At 48.9% G+C, this 20,950-nt stretch overlaps 2 protein-coding genes across 3 annotated transcripts in view; one reads left to right on the top strand and one right to left on the bottom strand.

Moving 5' to 3' along the window:
- COL4A2 (collagen type IV alpha 2 chain) overlaps positions 1-16,346 on the bottom strand; it is a 206,113-nt gene extending 189,767 nt beyond the window's left edge. For both annotated transcript variants that reach the window (XM_024230971.3, XM_054529224.2), the window contains exons 1-3: positions 16,076-16,346; positions 15,658-15,745; positions 15,482-15,536 (exon numbers count right to left, since the gene is read on the bottom strand). In XM_024230971.3, coding sequence (XP_024086739.1) covers positions 15,482-15,536; positions 15,658-15,701 — 99 coding nt within the window. In that variant the 5' untranslated portion in view covers positions 15,702-15,745; positions 16,076-16,346. The remainder of the gene's footprint in view (positions 1-15,481; positions 15,537-15,657; positions 15,746-16,075) is intronic.
- A 66-nt stretch (positions 16,347-16,412) lies between these two features.
- Positions 16,413-20,950, top strand: part of COL4A1 (collagen type IV alpha 1 chain) — a 157,407-nt gene continuing 152,869 nt past the window's right edge. The window contains exon 1 of the mRNA XM_024230972.3: positions 16,413-16,658. Coding sequence (XP_024086740.3) covers positions 16,575-16,658 — 84 coding nt within the window. The 5' untranslated portion in view covers positions 16,413-16,574. The remainder of the gene's footprint in view (positions 16,659-20,950) is intronic.

The raw sequence follows: 20,950 nt of genomic DNA, 5'->3' as shown, positions 1-20,950 counted from the left end.
ATGCTCTGTCTGTCTAGGAGAGGAGCCCGCCGGCCGGCCCCCAGCTTCCCAGACACTCATTCTCTTCAGCTCCAGGTTTTACAGCTGCACAGACATCATATTTAGCATGACTAACTCAAAAAATATAAAAGCAAACAGCAAGACGGCTGTCCAGCTTCCACAGAGGGGCCCCTCTTCCTGATGCCTGACATCATCTCAGGCAAGGGGCTGCCCGCAGATGCGCTCCTCCTCCCAGGCATCGGGGCATCACCTGGTTAGAGCTCTCTGACCACAGAGGGCGCAAGAGAAATTCCAGAGTCACCAGTGGGCCTCTGATGTCCGGTCATAGGAATCTAAGGCAGTGGGGCAGCAACAGGCCCTTGAACTCCGGGGAATGTAGCTCCCAATCCCTGTGGTATGGACTTCCCATGGACTGACACCTCCCCTCAATCAGCTGCAAATTTTCATAGAATCAGTGGATCCATATCTTTGTCTACTTGCTCCTCCTAGACTATGCAACAGTGCCCAGGCTGGGTTGGTTGTAACAGCTGGTGTTGGGGGTCATGCCAAAGCCTTCAAAATGTAAACAGGAGATAGAAACACGCCCTTTGTTAGCCTGCTCTGGGCATCCGCCCTCCCGCTCCAGCTGACCTGACTCGGGCGGCCTCAGTAGCCTCTGATCATGCTGCCAGCTGTGCCTGCAGAGAAACCTTAACTATCTTAGGGTCCCCGTGGAAGAGTTAAATAACACATTGACTTAATAAAATTACTCCAGCATCTATGTGAAGGTCCTGTGCTGTGGGAGGACCTGGTGGTGAATAAGCCAAGTTCCGAGCCCTCAGCAACCTGAAGTCTAGCAGGGAAGGAGAAGGGCAGTGACCAGAGGTAGACATCGGCTCCCTGTCTCCACTCTCCATCTTCTGACCCCAGTACCACAGGAAGAGGGGAGGCTGGTGACCGTCAGTTTGGTGAAGCCATGGGGAAGATCTAGGCCCGCACCTGATCACAGCCTCCTCTCACAGCTCCTCCCGGGGTTCCCCGTATGTCTTCTCCCCTTGTCTTGATGTGTCCATCCCCTATCCTCCTCCTGAGGAATCTCACGCAGCTCTGGGGCTTCAGGAACTGCTCCAGGAGAACTGCTCTAGGTCTGGTGCCTGCACCTGTATGGGCAACCCAGACCTCGCTCACTGGCTTCCCACCCAGACACCCGGTTCCCTCCTGGACAGCTTTCCATGCCTGTCCCAGAGGAAACCAACTCAGTGCGGCCCAAGCCAACCTCCTTCGGAAGAGTGGTGAACGTTTACCAGAAAGTGAAACAAACATCAAGAGCAGAGGCATGGGCAGGCTGCCTCCGAGAGACAGACAGGCAGGCCGCTTCCGAGAGACAGACAGGCAGGCCGCCTCCGAGGGACAGACAGGCAGGCCAGCCCCAGGCTTCCTTGCCCCCCGCCCCTTCATCTGGAGCTGGGCCTCACATCGCCATTTCCTAAACCTCTCTGATTTGCAATTCCTGACATTAACCATTTGAAACCTGTCAACCAAAGAAACAAAACTGAGTTTAAAAATAAGAACTTTAAAAAGTATAGTACTGTTACTGAGGCTTAAAAAGGAAAGAGATTCTGCCACTGGCTACAACGTGGGTGCATCTTCAGGACTGATATGGTTTGGCTCTGTGTCCCCACCTAAATCTCACCTTGAATTGTAATCATCCCCACATGTCAAGGGTGGGGCCAGGTGGAGCTAACTGAATTATGGGGATGGTTTCCCCCATACTGTTCTCATGATAGTGAGTTCTCCTGAGATCTGATAGTTTTATAAGCATCTGACATTTCCCCTGCTGGTACATTCTCTCTTTGCCTGCTGCCATCCATGTAAGACGTGACTTGCTCCTTCTTGCCTTCTGCCATGATTGTGAGGCTTCTCCAGCCACGTGGAAATGTAAGTTGATTAAACCTCTTTCTTTTGTAAATTGCCCAGCCTTGGTTATGTCTTTATCAGCAGCATGAACATGGATTAATACAAGGACATTATACTAAATGAAGTAAGCCAGTCACAAAAGGTCTAACACTGCATGATTCCACTTCTATGAGGTCCCTAGAGTAGTCACGCTCAAAGTGACAGGAAGTAGAATAGATTAACAGAGGGTGGGGGAAGGATGGGATGGAGAGTTATTTAATGCACATGGAATTTCTGTTTAGGATGATGAGCAAGTTCTGGAGATGGACAATGGTGACAGTTGCACAACAATGTGATATGCTTAATGCCACTGAACTGTCACTTAAACATGGGCACAATGGTAAATTTTACATTACGTATATTTTACCACAATTTAAAACAATGAAAAAAGTATTAAAAATGGACACTGGTTTGCATTATGTATATATATATATATATATATATATATATATGTACACTCTCGATGTGTGTGTGTATATATATATACACACACAGACACATACACACACATGCACATTGTATAAATACACACATATATGAGACCTGATGTGACATTAATAAGATTATCTTCAGATGGTTAGTTTATAAATACTGTGTTTGTAAGGTAGGTGCTATGTTGATAATGTGCCAAGATTTTATTTTTTATTACAGGAAAGTTACCTAGTTTTTAAACACATGAAATATTTAGAAAGAATAAAGATCTAAGGTACTTTTTTTAAATGCGAAAGACTAAGAAAAGCCCATGAAACAGGCCTTTTTTCTACGTTTATTCTTAGACACTCTAGTTAATTAAATCCAATGAGGAAGAAAAATCAACATGAAGGCAAAAATGTTGCCTGAATCAACAGTTGTAGCCTTTTGTTCTCTCTCACTGATGAGCTAGAAGTGTTGAAAGAGGAGATGTTTTTGAAAGATGCTATAAAAAGGAGAAAAAGGCAAGTTTTAAAATGGATGAATTCTATCTATCTATGATCTTTCCTTTTAAATACACTTATTTTCTTTGAGATGCTGCTCTGTTTTTATATAAAAAGAAGCAGATGGCCTCAGAGTTAGACTTTGTTCAGAGGGAACTAAACTTTCCAGTTATTTGAAATATCTATCGGTGTCATCCCATTCCCTGTTCTGGAACTTCTAGGCAGGATTCAGTACTATTCTTAATTGCTTTTACTTCTTAAGTAAAGAATTCTTGGATTAAAAAAAAATCAAGCGCCAGCATGACTAATCTGATTTCCTTCCCCCTCCTGAATGAAATAACTCATTTGTTTCTAGACCATTAAATTCCAATCAGGTGAGAAGCAGATAACAAATCACTCTTGTTGGAGAGCAGAGAAATCGCCCAGAAATCACAGCACTGGGAGCCCAGGGGAGGTGCCAGTGGCACCCACGCGGCAGGGGGTCGCCGTAGGGGGCCAATGACTGGGTCACCCAGTGCCCGGAGGTGACCTGGCAGTGCCACCCGCCAGCCCCGCCTCGCCACCTTATGTAATGGGTTAGGACTGTTCCTGGGTTGTGCGGCTACGCCTGGCAAAAGGAGAGCCCAGAATGCGAGAACCAGAACCTTCAGGTGGACAGAGACACATTCACAAAAGCCAAGGCAGACAGCTGAAAACTCACTGTGCGGTGTGCCTTAACTAGAAATGCGTTGACTTTTCCAACCTCTGGCGCCTTGATGTGGGTAACCACAACAAAACCTGATGTCTGCACTTACCGGCAGGAAATTGACATATGACTGAAGATACACAATTTTGGCCTACTTGCTGTTAAGATTCCTTGTTTTACAACAGGAAGGAGGAGGCCGGACAATAAGAGTTGATGACTAAGACTAAGGAAATCCTGTCTGAGCTAAGACTGTCTTGGGAGGAGAAGGGAAGGGGGCGCTGAAATCTGGCAGGAACAGCTAGGAAAGGAAGGTGGATTTCAGACAGGACAGGAGATCACCTCAGGTCCCTACTTGGTCTTGAATTGTAACTCGGATGCTTGTTACAATTAGGACAATTACCAAGTAAGGAAGAAAGGGAAGGAGGTGAGGTTCTTCCCTGAAATTTCCTGCGGGAATCTTCCTCAGGGAACCCACGCCTTGGCCTGACTCACCTGGCTGTTGGAGGGTACAGGCTAGTCTGGGAGGCCTTTCCATGCTAATTAGAGAAGTAGTTGCCCTGCTAGGAAGTGGTATGGAGGGAAATCTTTCTGCTCTCTCAAGAAGGAAACTCTCTCCTAAGATTCTGTTTTGCATTTTTATATCATGTTGCCAAACCAAAGCCTCTTGAGTTTTCTTGCTTTGCTAAATTATACTTGGGTCTCATGGTTATTTGAACAAATTGTTCTTTGTTTATAAGTGTTTCCATTTGTTCTGGAAATAAGTTAGTTACACCTTGACGGAAATTTAATTAATATTAAAATGTTTCCTTTGGGTGACATTTCCTAAACTTAAGGAAAATGGAAATAACCGTCTCAAGGCATCAGGAAGGCGCATCTCCACCAGTTCTCACTCAGCGGCCACCTGCTCAGGGCCACCAGGGTCTCAGCACTCCAGGCACCAGAATCGTGAAGACTAAAACCTCCCCCCACAGGCCCCCCACACACACCAGTCCTGCTGACCCGCTTCCTCCTGTCCCAGTACCACGGCTAAGGTAACTCTAGGCTGAGATGACTGCACTCAGGAGGGGCCCTTAAAGGATGACCAAGAAATACGTGAGAATGGCCAAAGGGACAATTTCACCTGCAGAACCAAGAGTCCTGCAGACACAACCCCCAACCGGCCCATATCAATGAGATATGGAATATTTCATTATTCCACACTGTAATATGGAATATTTCATTATTCCACACTGTAATATGGAATATTTCATTATTCCACACTGTAATATGGAATATTTCATTATTCCACACTGTAATATGGAATATTTCATTATTCCACACTGTAATATGGAATATTTCATTATTCCATACTGTTAACTAGAGTTAACAATAACTCTAGTTAACTTGAACTTCACTGTCCGTGGCTTCAAGTTCTTTAGGTATTGAGGATGAAGACCTAAAAAACAACAACCTAAAGCCAGATAGACATGAACTAGTGTTGATCAAGCACCGAAATGCTAAGATTGCCAAACTCTCTACAGCCAATTTCTTCTTGCTCCAGCACATGCATAAGGAAAGAACTATGTTAACCCCAGTTTTAGAAATGTAACTACAGTGTAAAGAGTTGAATACTCGCACCAACATCACCTGGCCAGGCAGCAGTTTCGAACCCAAGACCGCAGCTGGCCCTATTCCTGTGGGGCCCATGCCTGAGTCCTGGCGTTTCCTGTGAGCAGGGTGAGTGGGGGCTCTTACAGGTGCTTGCTGATGAGTACAACTGCATATGAAATCAATCATACTGAACGTCTCATATAGAACAAATAAAGAGGCTCTCAAATAGTGAACGTCTGCAGGTTGCTGTCTTATCATGAATAACCCCAGATGACATATTTAAAGTAAAATTGGGTCAGATGGTTGGACAACCCTACACCATACCCGCGCACACACACACACTGATCAGGCTTCACGGTTCCTTGCTTGTCCTTGCTCTGACCCAGACACGAGTCCGTGGGAGGATGGGTGTTCTAGAACTCGTGAGTGAATTATTCCTAGTAGCATCAGACATGTTCATTTAATGAACGAATGTCACATACATGAGACCCTGGGACATAATTTTCAGTATTCCCGTTTACAGATGAAGACGAGCATTCTCAGAAAGGAAAAGTGACTTTTCCCAGTCACTGGGCTCAAGTCCACAGGCTCCACTTCTTTTTAACAGACCACAACTATCCTCCTGTTGGCCCATGGGGACTTCCATGGAAAACAGCAGCACAAACACGGGGTGGTGAGAGAAGACCCAGCGTAAGGAAGCTGGCATTGGTCCAGGGAAAATGGAATCCCTGTCTCTCTGTAGTGCCCACTGGGTTTCCTGTACATCTAAGATAATTTCAGGAAGGTCTCTTTTGACCAGAGGATTTCAGTAAGTCTTTCTCTAAATTAGGACTAGCAGAATTTTCCAACAGCCAAACATAAAGCTGTGTTTGCCCCTCCTTTTTCCCTTTACACGGCTGCAGCAGCATCTACCCTAGTGGCCCGGAGTTTCAAGCCAGACTTGGAGAGGGCCGGTTGGGGGTTGTGTCTGCAGGACTCTTGGTTCTGTAGGTGAAATTGTCCCTTTGGCCATTCTCACGTATTTCTTGGTCATCCTTTAAGGGCCTCTCCTGAGTGCAGTCATCTTAGCCTTTATTTTTCAGAGTTCATGAGGCTACTCAGTCACCCTCATGCCTCTGTCCAGCCTCTCTGCAGAAGGGACCCTAAAGAAACAGGTCTGTTTGATGCTCCCCAGAGGCAGGTATAGTCTTTTTCTGCCTCAGCTGCCCCCATGGAGAAAGAAACCAAGAGCATCCTCCAGCTAAGTGTGTGTGTGTGTGTACATGCATGAGCATGTGTGTGTATGCGTGTGTACATGTGTTTCTGTGTGTGTGTGGGGGTGCAAGTGTGTGTCTCTGTGAATGTATGTGCATGTGTGTCTCTGTGTGCATGTGTACATCTATGTGTATGTGCATATGTGTGTGTGCATCTGTGTATGTGTGTGTGGTGCAAGTGTGTGTCTACATGTGCATGTGTGTGTCTGTATGTGTGTGTGTGGTGCAAGTGTGTGTCTACATGTGCATGTGTGTGTCTGTATGTGTGTGGGGGGTGCAAGTGTGTGTCTGTGTGCATTTGTGTGTCTATGTGCGTGTGTGCATCTGTGTGTCTGTATGTGTGTGGGGTGTGTATGTCTACATGTGCATGTGTGTCTATGTGCATGTGTGTGTGCATCTGTGTGTCTGTGTGTGTGGGGTGCAAGAGTGTGTCTATATGTGCATGTGTGTGTCTGTATGTGTGTGCTGGGTGCATGTGTGTGTCTATGTGCATGCATGTGTGTGTGCATCTGTGTGTCTGTGTGTGTGTGAGAGTACAGGGTGCATACGTATGTGTGTGTTCTCTCTCTTTTATCTCTATCGTCTATCTCTGTATATTCCATGTAGATTGATAACATATTTTCTACATATAATATACATATCTATGTTTTACATATACAACAATTTCTGTATTTTAGATGTGCATATATATTCTGTGGCTGGGGTTTATTCACCTAGCCAGTGGTTAAGAGCAGAGGTTTTAGAATCGGCAAGTTCTAGGTTCCACTCCCCACTTTGTTCCTATTGACCTACCAGGTGCCTTCCTGCACATGCCTCAGCTTACCCATCTGTGAACCATCCATGGCTTAGAGCAGTTTGCAGCACCAGTGGCTCAGCAAACAGGATTTGCTGTGTTTCTTCGCAGGGTGTTTTAGCTGCTCTGAGAGGTTCTGGAATGCTGGAAGCATCTTCAGGGATGCTCTCTTAGGTTTGGTTCTGGTGATCCCACAAAGACTCTCCCAGGGGACCCCTTCCTTTCACCTAATCCGGAACCAGTGTCACTGGAAGGCGGGGAGGACAGAGTGGGAAGGAGGGCCGGGCTAGTGGCTCCAGTGCCTGCATCGCTGCGATGCTCCTTCCCGACACAGTTTGCAATGATTGCATCACGGCTGCTAATCAGCACCTCCTTTCTCTCGTGGACAAACCACGGCTTTTGATGCAGTCCAGGGCACGTGTGTTTGACCCTGTGCATGAACAGAAGCCCTTTTCCTTGATCTCACAGTCCCATTACTCCACAGTCAGGGATCCAAAAACACTCAACATGCGGAAAAATATTGTTATATAATATTTACCACCAGGTACCAGATAATCAGTCCATGAAATTCAAAAACACACATTCTTCTCTAATTCCCACATGAGAGATCACTGAACTGGGTAAAAGCAACAAAACAGGAATTCTATGGGTGGGGTTGAAACAATCCCTAGGAAAAAATGCAAATCTTTCAGACTGATCCACGATTCCTTTATCATCATATACAGCTAGTTTTATCCAGTGGGAGAAAGCAGATAATTTGGGGAAAAAAACCCACAGTAAGAATAAATATATTTTAATCTCATCTTTTATTAATAGTTCCATGACTGTACTCCTCATCCAAAGGATTTGCTTGCACTGCTGCCAACTAACTGCAATCATTTATGTAACAAGCTCTGTTGAGGGCCCACTGTATTTCAGGCCTCGGGCAGATAAAGGTACCCATGAATCATTCCATGAGGGCCAATGCAAGATGCCCTGAACTTGGACTGTGGGAACAGCAATGTCAGCTAAAGAAGACATGTTTCTGGAGAAAAAGTGGATGATGGCAGGGCATGGTGGCTCATGCCTATAATCCCAGCAGTTTGGGAGGCTGAGGTAGGCGGACCACCTGAGATCAGGAGTTTGAGACCAGCCTGGCCAACATGGTGAAACCCTGTCTCTACTAAAAATACGTAAGTTAGCTGGGAATGTTGGCTCATGCCTGTAATCCCAGCTACTTGGGAGGCTGAGGCAGGAGAATCGCTTGAACTCAGGAGGCAGAGGTTGCAGGGAGCTGAGATCACGCCACTGCACTCCAGCCTGGGTGACAGAGCGAGACGCCGTCTCAAAAACAAAAACGAAAACAAACAAACAAACAAAAAAAGTGGATGATGGGTGAAGACAAATGTTTCAAGTCTATAGAGTTGCAATCATGACTTATAATCCTTGATCCTAAAGAATTTAAAATCCTATCAGTGGAGAAGACACTTTAGCTAGACCCTGAAATGGGCCTCAATTGCAAAGGACAGAGGCTCCAGCCATGTGCGGGTGTGTGATACCTGCTGCGGGTCACCTGATAGAAAGGGACAGGCCATCCTTATCCCCCTGGGGCTAAGGCCTGGAGTGCAGACAGGGTGTGCAGAGCAGAACTGGCAGGGGCCAGGCAGAGGCGGCTCTGCTCATGCTTCTCATTTCCAGTTATCAATGGCAGGGTGATGACAAGCAACTGTGCAAGGCAACAGCCACTGGCCATCCTCGTTCCGGGCCCCTTTCCCTTGGCCCCTAACTAACACAGAAGCTGAGGCCACTGAGAGGCTGGGACTCCGAATCCCACTGCCATGGCCTGTCCCTTTCTATCAGGTGACCCACATGTGCAGGCGGCCTAAGTCCTCCACCAGCCACCTGCCATCTGCCTGTCCCTGTGGCCCATGGGGTTTCCCAGGCAGGTGGGAAGGGGGTTCCCATTCTGCGCAGCCCAGGAGGGCACGAGGGTACCGCCTGATGCGTTCCTAAGGGTGAGCGGATATGGGCGCACTGGGCTCCTCCACTGTCATGTTTTCTGTCCTTGCAGCGACACTCTGATACAAGCCTGCCCTTCCATCATGGGCTCAGGAAACAACGGAGCGGCCACTTCCCTCCCCAGCGAAGAAGAGGCCCCATGACAGCTCCACCGGGCCTCCCATGTGGTGCAGCAGAAACTCCACAGGGAAACCTCCCCTCTTCACAAATGACTCCACCCACGGCCAGGGGACTAAAATCCCTTTACTCAGGCTTCGCTCGGGTCTACCTCTGCTGTATTTCCCACTAAGCGGAAGGGACTCCTGTTCACTTACTCTATGAGAGAAAAGAATGGGAGCAACATTTCCCTCTTGCTGCCCACATCTGCTCATTCGACACTGGCTGCTTTTCAGCCTTCTCCATGCACTTGTCCATCTGTCTCATGCACACCAAATGTGACTGGCTGATGACTCCTGGGAGCATTTTAAAATTCTGAAGCAGTTGAGATTTGCAGAAGAGTTGCAGAGATAGTACAGAGTCCCTGTATACCCTTCACCCAGACATCATGATGTCATATTGACATTGTATAAAACTATGGCACATTTTTGTGAAAACTAAGAAATTAACATTATCACAATGAACTGCAGACTCTGCTAGAATCTCACCAGTTTTTCCACTAGTGCAGTTTTTCTGTCCCAGGACCCGCCCCAGGATACCATGCTGCACTTAAAAGGAGCAGGTTTTACAAAAAAGTGTGTTGCTTCAAAAGGCAGCCTCATCCAAGGAAACAGAAGACAGGGAAGCAGGGTACTCAGGAGCCAGCCGGGAGCTCAGGAGACAGGGGAGGGGCTGGAACCCAGCACCGGGGTAGGAGCCTGCTGGGTGGATACGAGGCACCGAGGTAGGAGCCTGCTGGGTGGACACGGGGCACTGGGGTAGGAGCCTGCTGAGTGGATACGAGGCACTGAGGTAGGAGCCTGCTGGGTGGATACGGGGCACTGAGGTAGGAGCCTGCTGGGTGGATATGGGCTGCTCGCACTTCCTTTGAAATTCACTCTCTGACCACATCAACAGGACTGGAGACACCCATGAAGTCTCCCTAAAATTAGACACCGCCTTCTTCTTTCATGGTAACCAAAATAAAAATTACTGTCCTCCAGAGCCACCAATGAAATCAAGAGCAGTGAGTCACTTAGGCCGTCACCTGTCCTGAGAGGGTCTCATTAACTGAAGGGAGTGGCCACCAAAGGGAAACAGCAAAAGGGGACTATCCAGGAACTCTGCCCTTTTTCTCATCTCAACTGAGAAGTGTCACGTATTTACTGGATTCCAAAAGCTTCTCAACACCATGAAGATAAAAGTCACATGTGGCATATTGATTTCTAAGCGATATCCTGGTGCAGGCTGGATAAATTCTATTCTGGAGCTTATCTGGAAGGGCTTTCTCATCCCCAGCATCACAGCGGAGACCCCGGCTCACCCTCACAGGTCTTAGCACACTTTCACAGGCCAGCCCTCACTGCTGACTCTCTAACTTACTCATGGTATGTTGATCACCTGAGAGATCCATACCACACAACATTCTCTTCCAGGCTCCAGAGCCAAAGCACGTGAAGTGTCTTGCCCCGAAGTCAGAACCCGGTTAGCAACAGGCTGGATTAGACTTTTTGGCCTCTCAAGACTATTGTGTCGTTCCTGGTCCCTGATTCACAGGCCGAATCAGCCAAGGCCGGGGGTTGCAGACAATGCTTCCCACCTTCAGCAGTGATCACACAGCAGATACCAGCAGACACAAAGCACGAGGCCAGTTTCAGAGCTTTCTCTAAAACCCTCTAATCAAAGACAAACATTCTTCTTCAAATAAAAAGGATGAGACATTCCCAAACCACTTTCTAGGTGGTGATCTCTTCATTATATTATCAACACAGGGTTGAAAAGTTAAATCTCCATGGCATTTAGTTTTTCCCTTGAGTTTCTCTATTATTTAAACTACACACCCATTTTCTTTCCCTCTCCCTAGAAACGCAATTAAACACAGTTCTTTGATTTTTATTATTTTAGCAAAATCTTTTTTTCTATTCTAGAACCTTTTCCTCTTCACCTCTCTCTCTCTCTGGTTGTAAACACAGCCGCTTGGTTGTACAGAACCTGTTTCCTCTCCTGCGCTTTCCGGTTTGCCCTTCCTACCCACCTGTCATTCTGGGATGCTGTTGACAAATCTCTGCTATTATTTATCGTGGCCAAGTCCTACAAGCCACCCCTGGAGGAAGACTTTAACAGCCTCCAGAGAGCTGAGATATGCTTGTTTACTCACGAGCAGAGGAGGAACCCCTGCTTTTCCCTTCTTCTCAGAGGCCCATGTTTTGAGCAATAGTGCTTCAGCTCCAGGAAATGTAGGAAAGAACTGTCCTTCCTGATCCTTACAGAAAGCTCTGGGCCTCGTGCGGCACTGAACACCCCTCCTCCCTATACCAAAGCCTGTGGAAAGGACTTGCCACCGCAGCTGCTGGCTTGGAGGGCAGGGAAGGCGGTGGCAGCCAACAGGAAAGGTCAGGCGAATTTCCCCCGAGGACAGCCTGGAAACTAAGCGGCAGGCAGGGGCCCCGCACTGATACCTACGTGAACCCACGTCTTTGTGGCCCCAGGTCCCGGCCAGAGGTCCTCAGGTGACCACGCAGCTGGCTGCATATTTGATCCCTCAGGCTGCTGCCAGCCTCTGGAGATAGGTGACTATGCTCAGAGCGGCTACAGTAAGTGCTTTTAAGCCTCCATGAAGGTTAGAATAGGTAGCCGAGGAGATGTCCCTTCAACAGGCCCAGGGGATACCTCCTGGCACCCAGGCTGTGCCAGACCCTCCAAGGCGCTTCACATGCACCCACACACCTCACAGCACCCCCATCTATGAGGTGGGTGGGATGAGTAACACCTCCATTTTTGGAGAGAGGAGAACTAGGACACAGAGGCTTGGTGAGTGCCCACCCTAGGCGGCAGCCCCTCAGCTGCCCACCAAACTGAGAACTGCACCCTGTCACCTGCCTCAAGTCTGGGATAGGACCCCTGTGTCACATTGCCTTACATGAAGGCATTTTGTGCATCTTGGCACTGCATTCAAACAAGGGCACCTTTAGAAAGGGCACCTTGGACAGCTGGGAGTGTGTCCTGAGGTGCCCACACAGAGCACCTGGGTTCACACTGAGTCTAGGCCCCAGGCTGCCCCGTGGGATTTCGGCTTCCTTTCCTCCCTTTGGGAAGGGTCTTGCTTCTCTCCTTCACTTGGTGCCCCTGATCCTCACAGGGGGAGAAGCAGACGAGGGGGAGAGCCTCCTTCCTAGCAATCAGTGCCTGCTCCACTGTTGGTCCAAGGTCAAAACCAAGAAGAAAGTACCCTCACCCCAGGAGACTCCAAGATGGAAACTTAGGAGTGCCCTCCTGGCCACCTTTCAGGCCCTGGGAAGCTCAGTGTGGAGGAAGAGGCCTGGGTTCTAATCCGTCTCATTCAGTTACAAAGACAGGAACCTTGGGCAAGGGCTGCAAACCCTTTGTGGCTTTTCTCACCTGTAAAATGGGGGTAATAATAGTTACCTAGCTCATCAGTGTGCTTTCTTGTGAGGATTAGAAGCATTAGTACAGACAAATTGGCACACAGGAAGTGCCCAATAAATAATCACCAAGGCTCTTCACTACCCATCCTAGCTGCTTCCGAAACAAAACTCTCCAAGGACCCAGCGGCAGCCCTTTTTCCTGAACTGACCTACCCAGGAAAGAGTCCTTGCCACAATTAAGAAAAATCTTTAATCAATACAGTTGAAAATTGAAACATTATTTCACAAGGAACAGCCATTAAAGCCAGTGGTTACCAAGAAGTGAGTAAGTAGAAGACCAGCCCCTTGTTGAACGTAACAAACTACATGTCTCTTAACAACACATATTAGTAGGTCCCTAGTAAAACGATTAAAAATGTCTATTTTTATTTGTTGAGTTAGAATCTAAAGCCCAGGGAAATAAAGTGAATTGGCAAGTAATCTCAACTGCCTCTCAACCCAATACTCTAGCTCAGTGGTTCCCAGATTCTGGTATCATGTGGGGAGGCGGAGTCCCGGACTCCACCCCGGAATGTCTGACCAGAAGGTCTGAGATGGGGACCTGACTTCTTAACAAGCCTTTCCAGGATTTAGGTCTGGGGGTCTAGGGGGCCTGCACTTTGAGAAGCTCTGCTGGGCAATCAATGTTCTTGGTGCCATCCAAAGATCAAAGAGTCAAAGAGACTGAGGGTGAGCTTGCAGCATTGATGAGGTTTTGGGGAGGCATAGAGGTGTCCTATCTGCCTTAGGGTACTTGGCCTCTGTAAGAAGCTGTAGTTCTTCAGAGTGCAGAAACTGGGGCTCTGGATTTAAGAGATTAGGGCAGAGCTATGTTTAGTAACTAGGTTTTTTTGTTTTTTTGTTTGTTTTGTTTTGTTTTGTTTTTAGACAGAGTCTTGCTCCGTCACCCAGACTGGAGTGCAGTGGTGCTATTTCGGCTTACTGCAACCTCGGCCTCCTGGGTTCAAGCAATTCTTGTGCCTCAGCCTCCTGAGTAGCTGGAATTACAGGCAAGTGCAACCAAGCCCGGCCAATTTTTTGTATTTTAGTAGAGACAAGGTTTTACCGTGTTTCTCCCAGGGTGGTCTCGAACTCCTGAGCTCAGGCAATCCGCAGGCCTCGGCCTCCCAAAGTGCTAAGATTACAGGTGTGAGCCGCTGTGCCCAGGCTAATACCTAGGTCTTTAGACCTAGGTGCTTGGTGGTCTTTCCACCAATTTTAGGATGAGTTCAGAAAAGAATTCCTGGGACTCCCATCATCCTTAGGCATGAACATATGGAAATTATAAAAGTGGCTTTAGGGGACAAAAGGATGCGGGTGTCAGTACAACCAAAGTACACACAGCCCGATTTGGTATTTTCTAGGGATCGCCCCCTTCTTTGAGTGTGTGTGCGTGCGCGTGCATGCATTGCTTCTGGTTCATAAATCTGAGCCGAGTCTTACATGCAGTACAGACATGTGCATTAGAATTCACAGGGTCACTGGGCTAGTTCAAATATCTAGGTTCTGATCTTAAGTCGGGGCTGGGACGAAGAGACAGACCTGAACTGGAAGAAAACTTTGGCCTGGGGTGCTCTGGTCAAAGTCTCCGAGTCCTCCTCTTACTTCCCAAACTGGGCTTTGAACCGGAACCAACAGCAGCGGAAAAGTAAAGTTAGCAGTTCTTCCCCAAGTGGGAGTAGCTCCTCATCACTCACTGCCTTTAAAATCTTGGTTTGTTTTACATCAGGGCAGAACGATGTAAAAACAACAGAATTCAAATGAAATCATGAACACGTTTCCCCTTTGTACCTGTGTGCTGCTCTGGCACAGTGCGCGCTGAGGAGGGAGGGGTCGTTCCCAGGAGGAAACCACCTGGGGCCTGGCTGCCACAGAGCAGGGCTACTCCATCGGCCACCGTAAGGAGAGGAGGGACAGCGGGGATGTCGAAAGCTCCCTCCGCTTTCAGCTCCTCTCTAAACATTTGAGTCCTGCACTGAATTCACCTACCAAACCTCTTCATTTTAGCCATGGTTACATAAAGCTCAGTCAAAGTGGCTCCTACTCTTTAAACAAAACGTATAAAATGTACAAAGCCTCGCAGTGCAGTCGCCAACTGCACCCACGGTATCGGCAGGGCTGTGCATGGCCGGCGTGGAGGGGCAGGCTCGGCGAACAGGATCCCAGTGTGGCGCCCGGAGCAGCTCTTCCAGGGCCGGAACAGGACTTGGGAGAAAACGCGGTTTTTCTGCCATTGTTCCCTCGCAATGGTTCAATTCAAACAATACTAAGGTTGTCTTGTTCGCCTCCTCGCCCCGCCCCTTTACCCAGAGACTCCCATTTAGAAACACAAAAAATCCTCAGTCCGTGACACGGCCTCCCCACAAGCTCCCGAGTTCCAGGAAAACTTTTTTCGCCCTAAGCCTGGCGTCTCACTGCCTAGTGACTGACATTCTTTACTGGCCTCTATGGCTGCAGCTTTGCCCAAAGCAACGAAAACGGTGCCTCAGGCTACATTTTAAGTTCCCAGCTCCGGTGAAAGGGCCGACGCTTGCAAAGCACAGGATTGACGCTGGGAACCCATGGGAAGGAAAGGTGGAAAGCATGATGAGGGAAGAGCAAGCTTTCTCAGAACATTGGCGGGCAGGCTGGCGAACACCCACACCCACACACACACACTCGGGAGCGCACGGACGAACTGCCTTCTCCAAGGCCACTCAAACGTCCCAACCACTCTTGGGCGCGCAAGTCCAAGCGCGGGAGCCAGGACTTACCGCCAAGACGCTCTGGGCGAGGAACCCCACGGTCACTGTCCCCAGCAGCAGCCACCTGCGTGGGAAAGGGAGGAAGAGAGACGTGAACGTGCGGGCCCGGCTTGTCAGTCCCCGAGAGTTACACGGAAGGGTCCGTGCGCGAGTGACCCACGGGGACCAGGCAGAAAGTCGCTTACCGCCGTAGGGCAGGGCCGGCCACCGCGCGCTGGTCTCTCCCCATGCTGGCGGTTCGTCCACTCTGGGCCCCGGTCAGTCCCACTTAGCCTAGAGGAGAGAGACAAAGCGAGTTTAGCGCAGGATGAGGGAGGCAGCCATCCTCACCGCCGGTCTCGGTCCGCGAGACGCGGGGACAGCGCGGTGCGCCCCCCACACGCAGGGGTGACCGGAGGGCCGTCCCCCCCACGACCCGGAAAGAAGGAGAGCCTCCCGTTAGGCCCCCGTGGGTGCTGCTTGGCCGAGGAGCTCGGTCTTCGCTCTCCCACCCTCCCCCTTTATACTCCCAAGCAGGAGAGCGTGCAGCCCTAGCCTGCACAAGGCGCTCCAAGCCGGTGCTCTCGGGCCAGGGTCTGGGCGCCGCTCGGGGGTCGCTCTCACCTCGGGCTCGGCTTCAGGGGCTGCTGCCCGAGCGCATTGGCCCTTCCAGAAGCACCCGCCGGCGGCACACCGGCAGGGCGGCCGGCCTTGCTGGGCTCTCTGGGCGCCGGCCCCGGGGGCTCGGGCGGCCCCTCTCGGTCCTCGGCCTGGATCCGCAAGCGCGCGGGCGCAGGGGGCTGGGACGCGAGAGCCTCTGAGTGCGGAGCGCGGAGCCCTGGTGTCCCGGCGCACGGCGGCCACACTCCCGGGCCGCGCGCTCCCGCCGCCTCTTACCCGCGCCGCAGGGTCCTCCCCTTTGAGGCGCCGCCCGCGCACCGCCGGGGGGAGGGGGCAGCGCCAACAAATTGGGGAGCTCGGCCCGCCGCGCTCAGGTCTCCGCTTGGAGCCGCCGCACCCGGGACGGTGCGTAGCGCTGGAAGTCCGGCCTTCCGAGAGCTAGCTGTCCGCCGCGGCCCCCGCACGCCGGGCAGCCGTCCCTCGCCGCCTCGGGCGCGCCACCATGGGGCCCCGGCTCAGCGTCTGGCTTCTGCTGCTGCCCGCCGCCCTTCTGCTCCACGAGGAGCACAGCCGGGCCGCTGCGAAGGTGAGTTCCCGGCCAGCTCCGCTCCCGGCGTCCCGCCCCGAGCTCGGGCGCCCCGAGAGGCCCCTTTGTCCGCGCCTGGACCAATCCGCCTGCCCCTCGGGGGTCGCGCGTGGCACGGCCAGGTGCATTCTCTGGGCCGGGGTTCGCTGGGGGTCCCTGTAGGCTACGATCGCGCATTGGTGGACCGAGCCTCCTTTGTTATGGTATGGGTACTGGAGAGTTAGGGAATTCCTCCGGGGAAGGGAGGAGAAACAGCCCGCGCTGTGGCGGGATGAGGGTGCCTGGGAGCCGGCGGGATTTGAACCCGCGTCGCGGGGATGCTCGGCGGCTGGGCGCCTTCACCCGTCCCGGGTGCGCGAGGGAGTTGGGGGCTGGAGGGCCGGGAGCGCCTACCCCGCGCTGCTCAGAGACCCACACTGGGAGCTCCGAGCTCCTAGCCCCTGGGAGCAGCTTTGGGCGTATTTCTCCTTGTCTGGAGACCCTGGTGGCTGAGGCTGAAAAGCTCTGGGCCCTTTGCCTGGAAACAGCTGTATCTGAGCTTTCCCACGACTGCTGCCTAAGGCGGGCTCCAAGGCAGAAGTGGGGCTCTTCTGGACGCCTGGCTTGAAGAAGCCACCATCCTCAACTCGTTGCCTTCTATTAATATACATTTTAAAAAATTATAACCACATTCATATTTGAGCATGAAACCAAAGTGAAACTCCATGTCATTGTTCCATGCACAAATTGTTTTTCTAGTTTTCATTTCCTCTGGTTATGTGCTTGCCCAGAAAGGATCTGGGAGATCGGTTTGCAGGAGTTGAGGCTTCCAGCCGTGGACAAGCCTGGACTGACTGTTGTTTCCTTTTTTCCTTCCCCTCCGAGAGAATAAAGACTTCAGCTGTTGCTCAGTGTCACAGCCATGCAGTCCCACAGGCCGGAAGGTGTGGCTTCTGAACAGATTTTGCAGTTTCTCCCTCAAATGCTTAAAAATGATTTTTGCTACTTACCAGATTTTCCGTACTTATTCTTTTACTGTTCTTAATCTTGTTCTTTGTTTTCCTCTTTAAAAAAATTTTTTACTTCTCTCCTGGAAGAATGATACTCACTAAATCCACTTAACTGTATAGAAATTGTTAACTGTTACATGCCAGAGCGAACTGGTGATATACACACACGTCTCCTAATTGAGAGCTTATCTCCCTGGAGGCAGCTTCTCCATTGGGTATTGAAAGGACTAATGATTACATCAGCAATTAACTTCAGATTGTACCTCCCCGCCCAGTCTCCCCAAACTTAATAGCCAGTTATTTAAACACTCTTTGGTAATGATGACAAAATACTTTCCAAAGAGCAGGCTTGAGAGCACTTTATTTTGGTCTAGAAATATTGACCAAAAGATTGAACGCTTCCAAGGTGAGATGGTGAAGCCTGATGATGGTAAGGTAAATCAGAGAAAGTTCTTCATTGGGAAATAGGAGCTGTTTGCATTTCGATTTTCTGATGGATAATGTTAGCAAAGCAAAGCTAACTGTAAGAGCTGGCTTTCCAAACATCCAGGACTGTAGAAAGAAAGAACCACTCAGTTACGCAAATCCTGTTCTCACCCGGGAAATCAAATGCATTAATGTTGAGTTGGAGATGATTTTACTTCCCTTTAATCATTTCCTAAAGCTCAATTACATTCCTGGCCACTGGCTTTGCGGTGTCCCTTGAGGTGCCATGGACTGTTTTTAAGAGATGCAGCATGTGGGCACTTCTGATCACAGCTGACCTCACAGATATTATCGTTACTCTGTATTTTCCCCGGCTTAATTAGAGAAAAGTGCTTAATGTGCAGATGACATATGGGTATACAAGAAAATCACTTAAAAACTGAATCTGCCTAATTTTAAAATTTGTCTCACTTTTCATGCCATCAATAACATTTTGGCTTACCTCCTTCCAAAATCAGCTGTTAGATGTACCATAACACTGAAATAGCTTCAATACTGATCCAAGCAAAACATAATTTAAAAGCACATTTTGAAGTATAAGATGCTGTGGATTTGATCAGATCCTAATTCAGAAGCCAGTGGAAGTGACTGTTGGCTTACCTCTCCTTTGCACTGTCTGAATCACACTTCACCTGCATTTGTACATCCAGACATCACCTGCTGTGTGCCAGGCATGAATTGCACTTATTGTTTTTTCTTCATGAAAGGCTGTTTAATTTTGTATTTGCTGTATCTGCTATCTGCTATGGTCATATTGTTTACGTACTAATGGGTGGATTTTCTAAACCATTGATTTTATCCCATGCTGAACCTACCACTCTACTCCCTGCTCCTCCCTTCCTCCACTTTTCTTCAGCAAGAAAGGAGGAATAGCTTGCAGGCTCCAGACAAACACGTGCCAGCAGTGTTCTGATTGCGAGCACCCTCTGCTCTTAGTCACTAAGTTGCACTGGGCGGAATGAACCCTTCCTTCAGCAGCCTTCACACTCCCCTCTAGCTGGTTCTGTGTGATGCTTCTTAACAGATTATTTCTCAGGATTAGAAACGTGAACTTTTGCCTCAGTGTGGTGATGCTTGTCCAGCAATATTGTCATCTCCTGACCATTAGTCACCACCTCTGGGACTGAATGACCTAGAGTTCAAACTAAGTGAGATTTCATTCCCATATAAGTATGGACCATGTTCTACTGGAAATGTAGTTTAGATGAGAAGGCTGTTTTCTGAATCAGTCCCAACAAGAGCAGCATCGCCCAGGATCTCAGGAGTGATATTGGTGAAGCTATTCCTTACATCTGCAAGCTCTTTATATTAATAGATGGAATTGGACTAGGGTGAAGGGACATAACTTTAAGACCAACCAGAAGACACAGTGTTCATGTACTCTGACAAGATTCACAGAATTATCAATGCTATACATTATTAATAGTCACGTGTACATAGAATGAGTGTGCTTTAGGCACCAGAGGACCTTAAATTTCATACCTGCTTTTAAGCAGATGATTTGGGAGTACTCATCGAACTCTATACTTCAGTTTCCCTGGCAGGTCTGTCCCTTCCTCACACGGACCCGTTTGTGCCTTCCTTCATTCCACACACACATTGGGGACACCTCCTTCCTGCCATGACCTTTCCAGGTGCTGGCTGTGCGGCAGGGACTCACCCCCACTCTCTGTCCTCAGGAAGGTCTAGTGAGAAATATTGGAAAAGAAACAGACGAATCCAACTCAGGCTGGTAAATGTCACAATCAAGGGAATTGAAGGGCTATAGGAACACTGAATCCAGCTTTGGAGAACTCAGAGGAAACTTCTGTGAGGGGCTTCCACCTCTGAAATATGAGGGAGAAATTGGAACTATACACCAGCATGTCATTTCCATGTGCGCTGTGTTGGTGTACTATACACAGAAGACATGGTCATTCTGCCTGTCTGCTCTCAAGTCTAAGGGTCTTTGCACTGAAAGATGACCTTCAAGTTTGCTCCTTTGAGATACCAAAATGTCATTGTTTCAGTGATTAACAATCTCGGTGGCTGAACTTTGCTCTCAGAGAGGTGGAAAGAATTGGAAGGGCAGGGTTTAGGAGACCAGTGATAAAAAAGAGCTCCCAGCTCCAACTGAAGCCCCAGTATGTGGTCCTGTCCCTTTTCTCGGAGGTGGCAGGTAGGCAGGCAGGGGATGTTTGGAAAGTTGCGGCATGGATGACTGATTCTAGTCAGGAGTGCCTTTAGGAACTGACCCAGAAAACCTACCCTTACTTGGGCCAGGCCATGAGGGAATTCACAAAACCCTACATTATTCATTAACAAGGCTGTTGGCAAATTTCTGAGAACTGGCAAGGATGGTCATAACAAGTTCAGTTATTTAGTTAAGAGCTGGTAAAGATTTTGCAGACAAATGGAACCCACCAGTGATGATCTAAGACAAACCTTTGTAGACAGTGGAAGAACATCAACAAGTGGCTAAATGACAACAGTGGTTTTGATGAATTCTATGATATTTGTTATAATAATTGTTCCCTAAATTGAAGAAGGATTAACCTCATTAAAATGTCTCACAAGGAGGTTTGGTATTTTGAGTTCTTGGGCTAGAGTCAGCTCAAGCAACAATAGAATGCCTAAAATAATGTTAGAGCATTGTTCTTCCTGCTATTATTAAGCAACCATGAAAAAATGTCAACTATAGAACAATACAAAAGACATATTCCTACCATTCTTATACATACAATGAAAAGGGATATCAACCAGAACATGTTTTAATGGTGAATTTCTTCTGAGGCTTTTGACACTGTAGGAATGACTTTGGGGTGAAGACTTTGATAG

Source organism: Pongo abelii, chromosome 14 (assembly GCF_028885655.2).
Source record: "Pongo abelii isolate AG06213 chromosome 14, NHGRI_mPonAbe1-v2.0_pri, whole genome shotgun sequence".
In the NCBI taxonomy this organism is placed as follows: domain Eukaryota; kingdom Metazoa; phylum Chordata; class Mammalia; order Primates; family Hominidae; genus Pongo; species Pongo abelii.
The sequence above is the reverse complement of the archived record's forward strand: the minus strand, read 5'-3'. Positions and strand labels throughout refer to the sequence as shown.